Here is an 11033-nt window from a genome sequence, read left to right as displayed (position 1 = left end):
GGGAAGGCACCAGTTGAGGCGGCCACAGAGCACAACGATCGGCGCTTTGAGCTGGCAGCTCCAGAGCTTGTCGTAGAGCGCAGCGTCCGGGAGCACGTTGGGCGGCATGAGCTTGCGAAACATCACATACAGACCCGTGGTCCCCACGAGCTGCGTGCGCTCGTACGTTTCCGCGGGCGTCCCAAGCGCCGCCTCGATCGACTGGATGCGCGTGCTGAGGCAATGGAAGAATTCGTCGAGGAAAACGCGGTTGTTGCGCACGTCGATCGACTTGGTCTGCGCGGCGTCCTCGTCCTCATCTTCATCTTCGTCCTCGCTGTCTTCAAACGACAAGAGCGTCTCAAAGTCTTGCTCAATGCACGTCTGGAAGCACTTGGCTCCTACGTTGGTGTGAGTCAATTCAATAATTGTACATGAAACATATGAAAATATCGGAAAAATAGGAAAACAGAGGAAAATAGAGGAAATGGCGTACCCATGAAGGTTTGATCGAGGTTGACGAGGAGCTGCTCGAAAGACTTGACCTTCTCGAGCGTCACGTTGTAGCGCGCGGGGTCGGCGCGCACATACTGCATCATGCGCTTGTACTTGTCCCAGGACGTGACGATGTTGGGGTTGTCCAGTACAATCATATCGAGCGTCATGAGGATCTAAATCGAAAAAACGTATAGACGGGAGCAAGGCTTGACGTCCGTACCTCGAGGAGGTTGGCGAACGCGTCGTAGACAGACGTCAAATGCACGTGCTTGAACGTCGACTTCCAGAGCTTTTGGTAGCTCTGGTACAGAGACGCGAGCTGGTGCACGAGGTTGATCGCAATCAAGCTGCAGCGATCGACAAAGTTGGAGATATCCTAGCCATCGCCATGTGAGGAAGAGGAGGATGGCAATGGAGATGACGGACTTGGAAGAAGGGCAGCATGCGACCAATGTGCACTTCGTCCTCGCCGGGCTTGACGGCTGCGGTGTCGCCATGCTTGGCTTGCCCAAACATGATGAGCGCCGGGTAAAAGTTGTCTTCCACCGTGACCTTGAGCTCCGAGATCTCGTCGCAGAGCACGGCAAAGACCGTGAGCACCTGTCGCCATGATGCTACATACGGGGAACATGGGGAGCAAGGCGTGTACCTTGTTGAAGAGCTCGTTGTCGGTGCGGATGAGGTCTTGGACATCGACGCGCTCGGCTGGATGCAAGTGCATCTGGATCGGGTCGGCCTAGGCACGTCAACATGCGCATGAGGCTTTTGTGGAAGAGCGTTGCGATCGCATACCCAGTAGCCCCACACTTCTGACATGGCGGCCGACAAGGCGTCTTCAATCTCCTTGAGCTTGGACTAGCGACGGGCTATATGAGTGGTGGTGTTGCATCCTCGACATGCTGATACCGTGTGCTCGTTGACTATGTCGAGGGACTTTTGCAGCTGCTCGCGGATCGGCTGGTCGTGCACGTCAAAGTCGGCGAACGCCGAGACGAACTGGTAGTCCTCTTCGTCGATCGCGTCCAGCTCGGCTTTGGGGAGGTCCTTGTTGGTGGCCGCAGTACGCAGGCTCTTGGTGCTCACACGGCTCGACGTGCTGCGCACCGAGGCCTTCGAGTCGGAACGGTCGCGGTTGCTCATCATGGACGCGCGCGAGTCGAAGCGGTCGAGGCGCGTCGAGTCGGCCCACGAGACCCGCGAGTCGAAGCGCGGGCGGTCGTGCTGGCGGTGGCTGGCCTCGGAGGCCGCGCCGTCGCTATGGTCGTCGTCGTCGCCGCGGCGCGAGGATGCGGCCGAGGCCTGCCGGGCGGGGGCCGGCGTACTCGCGCCCTCGGCTGCTGCGTCTCCCTTCGCCTCTTTGGCCATCTCGGTCGTCGGTAACACTCGGAAGATTTTATGCTGACGAGGTCCCCGGATACGCAAGTTGTATTCGGACGATCGGTGATTGGCCAATATCTACATCTTTTCCGCCAATCGAAGAGAGGGCAAGATCGCGCGGAGTGCCAACGGCAAGTGTGTCGATGGATCTCTCAACCTTGCGTAACAATTGACTGTAGTCTACATTGTTTAACTATAAAAATAGGTTAAAATATGCTATAAGACAATATGGTAAACGGTGTATCACGCCGGCACTTGCGACTGACAACAACACGGGACGACGCTGGCCCAGACACACGTGTGGGACTCTGTCCTGTCCATCGCACAGGTCGATACGTGGTGAGACGCGGCAGGCTAGGTAGACAATATACGACGCACGCATGATTGTCTGTCCTAAGCTCGACGACGAGAGCATCGACTTTACAGCCTCATGAGCCTTGTCGACAGCCAGACCTACTGTAACCTCAGGCGGTTACCTAAACCTCGAATCACTCTAATAAGACTCAACCGCCTTCAATCCGCAATACGGAGTAGACGAGTAGTGAGGTCACGTAGACACTATGCTCTTGCGAATCCATCATACCCAGCTCGAAAATAACGAGTACTGTTCTGTCTCTACAGCCTTGTCAACATTATTTGCTCAATGGCATCGCACCCTATGATTACACTAGCTGCGTGATGCTCTGTGGCGTGGATGACATGACGGCGACGCACACCGCATCATCTAGCACAAGTCAGTCTTGTGACCTCTCAATGCTGAAATTGCTGAAGCGTTTTGGGGCACGACTGCCTAGTTGAGGCGACTTGACTTTAGGTAATTTCTGATTTCGATGGCGGACCCAGACCCTGCTCGAAACTTGTTGAAATTGTGGGCTGGTTTGAATAAATGGAATGCCTTGAACGACAGAGTTTCCCACGGACCGCCTCATATCGTGGCATCACGTATCCATTTAATGCTAGAGCTCTTCAGCATCAAATCAACCCAGCTGATGGCGCTTGCTTGATATATTGATTTTTTAAACAATAAACAAATGAGAGTACCGTACGCTACTAGACTTTTCGTGCTTAAGCGCGACACTTGCTGAGCATCGACGCAAGCATGAGCGACGTCGGACGATCTTCTTCGTGCAGCTGGAGACACTTCTTGGCCATCTCGGGCACCCATGACGGCACATTCGGACCGTTCAGCGTCGGCTGGAGACGGCCCTCGCGCACTTCTTGGAGGACGTAGTGCTGAGCCAAGGCCTTGCCTGTTTCTGGGTGACGCTTGTCGGCGTACGGCACTTGATGCGTCGCAAACTCAGACAAGATGATCCCGAACGAGTAGATGTCGGCCGGCGCGCCATAGTTGGTCGCAGAAAACACTTCTGGTGCCATCCACTGGTACGTGCCAATGCCGTGGGTCATGAGATCGTCTTCTTCGGCGACGCGCGACTCGCCAAAGTCGGTGAGCTTGGTGCCCTTGACCGAGTCCAAGAGGACGTTGCGGGACTTGAGGTCGCGGTGGATGATCGGCGGCTTGTACGTGTGGAGGTAGACGAGACCACGGACAATACTGAGAATGCAGTTGAGCTTTCGATCCCAGCTAAACTGCTCCGGCGACTGGTTCACGAGGTAGCTGCGAAGGTCGCCGAGGTCCATGTACTCGACGACGCACTCGATCTCGATCGGTCGGGTCCAGCTGGCGCCGACAAACTTGACTATGTAGTCGCTGTTCATCCTAGTACAAGTGGGGAACTTGTCATGCGCCTGCTTCAAAAAGAAGAAAGAGACGCACTGGGACATGAGGACGATTTCGTCAATGAACTTTTGAACCATGCGGGCCTCTTGGTTCTTCATGCGCTTGATGGCCACTTGCTTGCCGCCGTACGTGCCGAGCCAGACTTCGCCAAACGCACCGGACGCCAAGGGTTTGTTGGAGGTTACGTCCAGGTCTCGGAGCTCGAGCCGGTGGTGAAGGAGTGGCTTGACGTCCAAGACGATGTCAGAATCCGGGTTGATGATCGACCGGCGCGTGCCAGTGGTACCGGCGGTGGACCCACCGGTGTCGTTGGCGCCAAGGGCCTTGATGCTGACAAGGCGACCGTCCGTGGTCGCATCAACACTGTCACTGCCAGCGCTCTCGGAATGCTCGTAGACGGGGGCGAGGGGCGGGGGCAAGAGTTTCCGCCGCTTCAAAATGACAAGGGCGGCAATCGCGCCAAGAAGAGCCAGAACGCTGACGACGACGCCGATGATGAGGCCCACGTCTAAACTCCCAGAACTTGGTACAAGTTGGTGCTTTTGCCAAGGTCTTACTTGATGACGTGACAACGGGAGGACTCGTTGTCGTGGGGGCACCTGGCAGCACGCAGACGTTGACCATGTACTTGGTCGTCGACTTCCAGAGCCGCTGGATCGTGCCATTGAGGGCCGAGCAGTTGGCGGCATTTGTCAAGACGTCTTGGTTCACGAGAAAACCGCGGTAGAGGAGGTCGGTGTCGGCGTCGCCTGCATGCGGAAGCACGTCGAGTGCTGCAAATGTACTCGCATCGATCGTCATGTTGGTCAAGAGCGGGCAATCAGCAATGTCGCTAGACAAGACAATAAGTTCCACAACCTCGATCATTTCCTGTTGACGTACAAGTATTCGATTTTGGTCGAGAGCTGAACGCGCGCAATGGACTGGAGCTTCTTGTTGCCCGAGAGACGCCTAAGACGACCATAGCAGGCTAGCATTCGAGGTCGAGGTGGACTGTACAGGAACGTAATCGCTCGCCAGTCGCGGTCTGTGACGGACGGCAGCTGGTTCGAGTCGAGATTCCTGCGTTCAAATGAGCGCCATCGTACGAGGAAGCGTCCACGTACAGCCTCGTCAAGTGGGGCGGCAGGTAGTTGAAGTCGACGAGGTTGCTTCCCGCCATCGACCTAGACGTAAGGAGAGCAGGAGATATGCTTGACATCCTTGATAAGGCGTACAAGGAAGAGACGGACGCTGGCAGGTTCTTTGGAATGTTGTTGAAGCCGACGTCAAAAAACGTACTAGGGTACTCATCAGCACGCAACGACGCAATGGACAATGTTGTACATGTTTTGAAGCAACGGTGGCCATTGAATGTTGTTGGTGATCTTGGGGCTCGACGTGAAGAACTCTCTAAGTCACTCAGATTAAAATCGATGGCATCGTCGGGAATTCGTACAGCTGCAGGAGCGAGCGCCACTGAGTCGTTTGGACGACGTTGATATCAATGGCTGCGACGTCCTCAAACGTCCTATTCACAGGCGCGTGATCGAACCGCCATCGACTTGAGAGGAAGTACAGCGAAAGCAGCGTCGAGGGCAGCTGCATCTTGCGCAGCGTCAGCGGTGTCGACGAGTTGGAGATCAAGCTAGTGAGCGAAATAAATGTGATGGCCACGAAAATTACAGCGCGTATGACATACAGGCTCGGCTGTGTGTAGCCGCTGAGGTCGCCAAGGGCGTCGCATCGTACGTAGCTGCTCGAGTCGGAGGGAAACGACTTGAAGACGGTGCAGTTGGAAGTGACGCCGCAGACGCTCGTCTCAGTGCACAAGCCATCGGCGACTAGAATGGACCCGTCTTTGGCCAACTGGAGGTCGGCGTATTGGCAGGCGCCCAGCGCTCGCTTCATGACAGCGAGCAGCACAAGCCGTGGGAACCAGCCGCGCATTCCGGAAATGAGAGGATGGCAGCGATCACCTTACAACCCAACACACACCAGTGGGATCTGCTCGGCTCATGGCATCCAGACAGCAACGACACGGCGATGCAAGAACCATATTAGTGTCGGGAATGAGTCACAAGGTCAATCCATGGTGGGTGCCCAACGTGGTTGTGTCTTCTCGCAGTTTAGACCGATCTTCAAATGCGCTCGACCAGCGCGTTGTCGCGAGGCTTCAACGACGAGTTTCCTCTATCCCGATCTCCTCTCAAGTGCTCAGCGGGCCCGATAGCAGCGGTACGTATGCCGGTGTTTGGTCCGACTGACAATACCCGAAACTAGAGAAACGGAAGGAGACATCGTCGACACTTGAACGACAAGAGAAAAATTCATGCAATTCGTTCTCGCCCAGATCACTCTCGTGGTCAACGGCCCGAGCGAGCGGTGTCCAGTAGAATACCAGACGCTCTTGGCAAGCGAAAGGTTGCATTCCTCGCAAACGGCCGGGCAGGTTGGGGGGTAATGAATGTATTGGTGCCCCGCCTGCCCAATGGTGGGCGAGGTGGGTTAGCTAAATTGCTATGAGCTGCCAAGAGGAATGGCTTGAACGAGACCGCTCTGCGCCTTGGCTTGTTTTGCTGCTTGGGCAGCTCTTCTATTCTTCTGTTCTTCGCGACTGCTCGTCCCGTCGCGCGGAAAACCTCTTTCTCTTCTCGAAAATGGCCCTTGTCGTTGGCCGCTCAAGAGCAAACAGCATTTCGATGGTGCGTGCAGACACCCAATGCACGACGAGGAGAACTGATAGCACGGTAGCGTAATTGTATTCTGCACATCGCAGCTGAACCCACGATATCCCAAGGGAAAATGACAGAACCGGGTGTGTGTTGGTAAAAGCTGCGTCAAAACAGGAATTTGGAGAAAAAATAACCATTCGATAAAGTTCCTAGCAGGGTATTGGGGTTGTTTGGCAAGGTGGAAGGGTGGGTGGGGGTGATGCGAGGTGTTGAGGAAAGTACAAGGATTGTTGTACAGGTCTTGTTTGCGGGTAAGGAGGCGTAGGAAGAGAGGGGCATGTGAAGACGCTGAGGCGTGCCACCACCTCCCATCCTTGCCACCCAATAGTAAAACCAAATCTATGTATTTTTATGTAATTTACCCAGGTTTGGGTTGATTTGGGCCCACGTTTACCCAGTTTTGACATTTTCCAAACGCCACCTCTCGACGTGCACAGGATTACTTACAGATGCTGGTAGCTTCAAGCAATCCTGTGCAGAGTCCAGCGTCCGTCGATGGCATGCCAGGAACCCATGTACGAAGGGGCATCGGCTGCAGGTGCGTCGAGCGGCGAATTTCAATGCTGAAGCGACGCAGACAAGACCTTTCATCGCAACAAAAATTGATTGCCAAACGGTCGAGTGCAAGGATAATGCTTCGTGTGGACCCGCGGCCTCATACATCCGTACAGTAGTACTGCCCTTTTCGGGTCGGAATTCCCACCTCCCAGAGCATTGAATTGGGCTCTGACCACGCCGCATTTCCAAATTGCCCATGCGCTGGACATCGCTGGTGCTGATCCTCCTTGCACTCGTCGAGCGCGCGCTCGGTGGCTGCGCGTACGCAGACTTGAACTTGCCTGCAAATGCGTCCATTTTGGTCGCCGATGCTTCGTGCACTTCTGGGCCCGTCTGCGGCGTTGGACCCGATTGCATGGTCTACGACTCCTTCCAGTCCGACTGGAACAGCTACCTGCGGTTCAACGCGATTGGCGACCTCAGCGGCTACACGCAACCCAACCTGTACAATATGACGCCACCGGTTTGAATGCAAGCTAACGCGCTATGTAGCTCGGTCGCCAACGCGTCGTTTCTCACGCTCGCCAAGATCAAGGCACCACCGACGCTGACGAGCCTGTACGTTCCGGTATCGCATTATTCTTGCACCCATTTCACGGGATCACGGCGCAGGACGCTCACCAACATATCGAGAGTCCATCTCCGCGGCATCCAGGCAACGCAATGGAGCCCGCTCACGGATCTGTACGTATGTATTAACGCCAACGACATCTCAAGGCAACCCTAGTCTGTTCTACAATGCCAGCATCATGCTCACCAACAACATTCAATGGCCACCGTCGCTCCGTCTGGCGTACGTACATGACTAGATAGCCAATTGCTCCGGTATGCCATTTTCATGTGCTTGTTTCCGTAGCATGTTTCGAGACATCGATCTCAACAACATTCCCCAAGGCTTGCCGTCGACGGTCCAGGAGCTGTACGTCACCCGGCTTGTCTCCGAGATCTTATTCTGGGACTAGGGCGGTGCAAGGCAACAAGCTCGTGGACCTCACGTACCTTCCGGAGAACCTCACGTTTTTGTACGAGGCGAGCGGCATCCTAGCGTGAGCTGATAATTGTTTAGGAACCTCGCCGGTAATCTACTGCCATCGATCACCGACCGCGACTGGAGAGCGCTTACCTTTTTGTGGGCACCATTGAGGATGTAGATGACGGCTCACTCGGCCACTAGGCGTCTCTCGGGCAACGAGAAACTGCAGTCCATTACCCGAGTCCAGCTCTCGACCCAGCTCGAATATTTGTACGTCGACTTTAAAACGGTGCAAGGTGGACTAGAGTGTCTTGTGTAGCGACATGAGAGACTGTCCCCTCTTGACCAACATTACGATCGACGCGAATACGTTTGCGGCGCTCGACGCGCTTCCCAACGCCGGCAACGCCGACAAGGACGCCGTCTACCGAGGTTTTGCGGTCAACAAACACATCTCGACGGATGCCACCGCCTGCTCGGCCGTCAACGGCACGATCCAGCGGCTCTGGAAGTCCACAAGCAAGTACGTTGTCAATGTCTGCGTCCTGCCGGTGGCTCCATCGACAACGACTCCTCCAACGACAACGATTCCTCCCGTTGTCACGGTATCGAGTAAGCCCGAACCCATGCAACATCACCTTTTTACGCTTTCAGTAGACACGGGCCTCATCATCGGTATCGTCGTTGGCGGTCTCGTCGTTCTCGGTGCCATCGTCGTCTTTGTCATTTCAAAGCGCCGTAAGGTTATACAGCCGCCGCCCACACCTGCCTACTACCCCTACGAAGGCGGTGACAACTTCGACACGGTCAACGACGGCCGCACGCTCGGCACGAATGGCTCCAAGATTCTAAACCCCAACGGTACGTGGGGAGCTACGAGCGGTTACCGAACATAATTCAGCAACACGACGCTCGAAGCTGTCAGATCGCGATCTTCGCGCAAGCGTTTGGCGCTTCTGCACACTGGCGCTTGGCGACATGGAGCGCGAGGGAGCTTGCTTTAGTGCTGCTCAGAAGAAGCCGCGACCCAATTGGGCACGATGGACAGTGTAGTACATTGCTGTTCCTCAGTGGTCGGTGCCTAGATCGACTCCACGGGTTGCTGTCAGCCTTGCCACACGCATCACGTGTGCTACGGTTTCGCGATCCTCGAGATAAAAACACACAAGAAGCAGTACTTGGTGCTCGAGAAAGTCGTCACGATCTATAAGCTACAAAGGGTTGTGGTATCTAGAGACTCTACGCGGTCATCGGCGGCGACTTCAACGCCAAGCTCGGCCAGCGCGAAGCCAACGAGGCCTTCATGGGCTGGTTTTGTCGCGGCTACCGCAACGCGAACGGCGAAGCCCTCGCCGACCTCTGCCATGATCTCAAGGCGGTCAACACGATGTTTCCCAAGCGCGCCAAGAACCTCACGACGTGGACGCGCAACTGCAGCTCGTACACTGTGTTGACATTGACACCGTTAACAACGGCCGCACGCTCGGCACGAGTGGCACCAAGACGATTGGCACCAACGGCACGGGGGAGCTACGAGCGGCACCACTGGCTCGCGCCGAACGGTCATCAACCCCGACGTTGACGTCCTCTTGGACGTCAAGCCGCTTCTCCACCACCGGCTTGAGCTCTAGGAGCTTATTGTGACGGCCAACAAACCACTCGCTTCCGGTGCGTTTGGCGAAGTCTGGCTTGGCACGTACGGTGGCAAGCAAGTGGCCATCAAGCGCATGAAGAACCAAGAGGCCCGCATGGTTCAAAAGCTCATTGACGAAATCGTCCTCATGTCCCAGTACGTCTCTTTCTTCTTTTTGAAGCAGGCGCATGACACGTTCTCCACTTGTACTAGGATGAACAGCGACTACATTGTCAAGTTTGTCGGCGCCAGCTGGACCCGCCCGATCGAGATCGAGTGCGTCGTCGAGTACATGGACCTCGGCGACCTTCGCAGTTACCTCGTGAACCAGTCGCCGGAGCAGTTTAGCTGGGACCGAAAGCTCAACTGCATTCTCAGTATTGTCCGTGGTCTCGTCTACCTCCACACGTACAAGCCGCCGATCATCCACCGCGACCTCAAGTCCCGCAACGTCCTCTTGGACTCGGTCAAGGGCACCAAGCTCACCGACTTTGGCGAGTCGCGCGTCGCCGAAGAAGACGATCTCATGACCAACGGCATTGGCACGTACCAGTGGATGGCACCAGAAGTGTTTTCTGCGACCAACTATGGCGCGCCGGCCGACATCTACTCGTTCGGGATCATCTTGTCTGAGTTTGCGACGCACCAAGTGCCGTACGCTGACAAACGCCATCCGACGACGGGAAGAGCCTTGACCAAGCACGATGTCGTCCAAGAAGTGCGCGAGGGTCGTCTCCAGCCGACGCTGGACGGTCCGAACGTGCCGTGGTGGGTCCAGGACATTGCGAAACAGTGTCTCCAGCTGCACGTGGAAGATCGTCCGACGTCGCTCGAGCTTGCGTCGATGCTCAGCAAGTGCCGCGTCTGAGCGTCGACTCGATGACGATGTATAACTTGTATAACTCATTTGCGGCATCCTTGAAGTCTCTTGTAGATGCAATACTAGAGGAGTGCGCAATGGACAATGGACGGGTTAACAAAGCATCTGGACGATCAACACGCGCCCAGATGAGCGAGGTGGATCGACTTTTGGAGTTTGGAATCAAGTCTCTGGTTTCATTCGATATGCCTAGACAATGTCACAGGGAGCCCAAAAACCAAAGAACGGTGCTCGTAGCATGTCTCCCACGTGTGCTATGCGCTGTTCACGTTTGGAAAACCGATACTCAGTACACTGATTTTGAATCGGTTTCTTGTACTAGTATTGTACTACAAAGGTATATAATACATTGGTATTTACAAAGTCGACGGCTAAAAGAGCGTGACAATCAAGTAGACGTCGAGGCCAATCACAAAGAGCGTCAAGAAGCTCGTGAGGCAGACCATGAACGTCGAGTTGGTCCACTCGCCCATGATCGAGCGCTGGCTCGTAAAGACGACGACGGGGACGAGGCAAAAGGGGACGCAGAAGCTCCCAACGACGTTGCACACCATGAGCACCGACGTGGGCGAGAAGCCGCAAAAGAGAACCACCAAGCACGGCGTGACCGTGATCGCCCAGCGCAGCCACATGCTCAGATGAAAACTCGTGAAGCCACCCATGATGACTTGGCCGGCGAG

At 55.4% G+C, this 11033-nt stretch overlaps 2 protein-coding genes across 2 annotated transcripts; one reads left to right on the top strand and one right to left on the bottom strand.

The window, feature by feature from the left end:
* Positions 1 to 122: 122 nt before the first annotated feature.
* Positions 123 to 1864, bottom strand: SPRG_09258 (hypothetical protein; the record flags this gene model as incomplete). The annotated part of the gene is made up of 8 exons (XM_012348792.1): positions 1384 to 1864; positions 1270 to 1332; positions 1127 to 1213; positions 904 to 1077; positions 698 to 853; positions 476 to 650; positions 203 to 380; positions 123 to 150 (listed from the first exon to the last, which is right to left on the bottom strand). Exons 1-8 carry the CDS (start codon positions 1840 to 1842, stop codon positions 123 to 125), a joined length of 1320 nt encoding a protein of 439 aa, XP_012204182.1. The 5' UTR covers positions 1843 to 1864.
* A 5199-nt stretch (positions 1865 to 7063) lies between these two features.
* On the top strand, positions 7064 to 7917 carry SPRG_20746 (hypothetical protein; the record flags this gene model as incomplete). Its single annotated transcript, XM_012348845.1, has 6 exons — positions 7064 to 7311; positions 7360 to 7425; positions 7480 to 7551; positions 7595 to 7660; positions 7724 to 7786; positions 7830 to 7917. The coding sequence occupies 6 exons, from the start codon at positions 7064 to 7066 to the stop codon at positions 7915 to 7917; spliced, it is 603 nt and encodes a 200-aa protein (XP_012204235.1).
* Between the last annotated feature and the right edge of the window lie 3116 nt (positions 7918 to 11033).

The sequence above is a fragment of the Saprolegnia parasitica genome (genome assembly GCF_000151545.1).
Source record: "Saprolegnia parasitica CBS 223.65 unplaced genomic scaffold supercont2.47, whole genome shotgun sequence".
In the NCBI taxonomy this organism is placed as follows: domain Eukaryota; phylum Oomycota; class Saprolegniomycetes; order Saprolegniales; family Saprolegniaceae; genus Saprolegnia; species Saprolegnia parasitica.
Note: the sequence above shows the minus strand (reverse complement) of the source record. Positions and strands in the feature narration are given on the sequence as shown.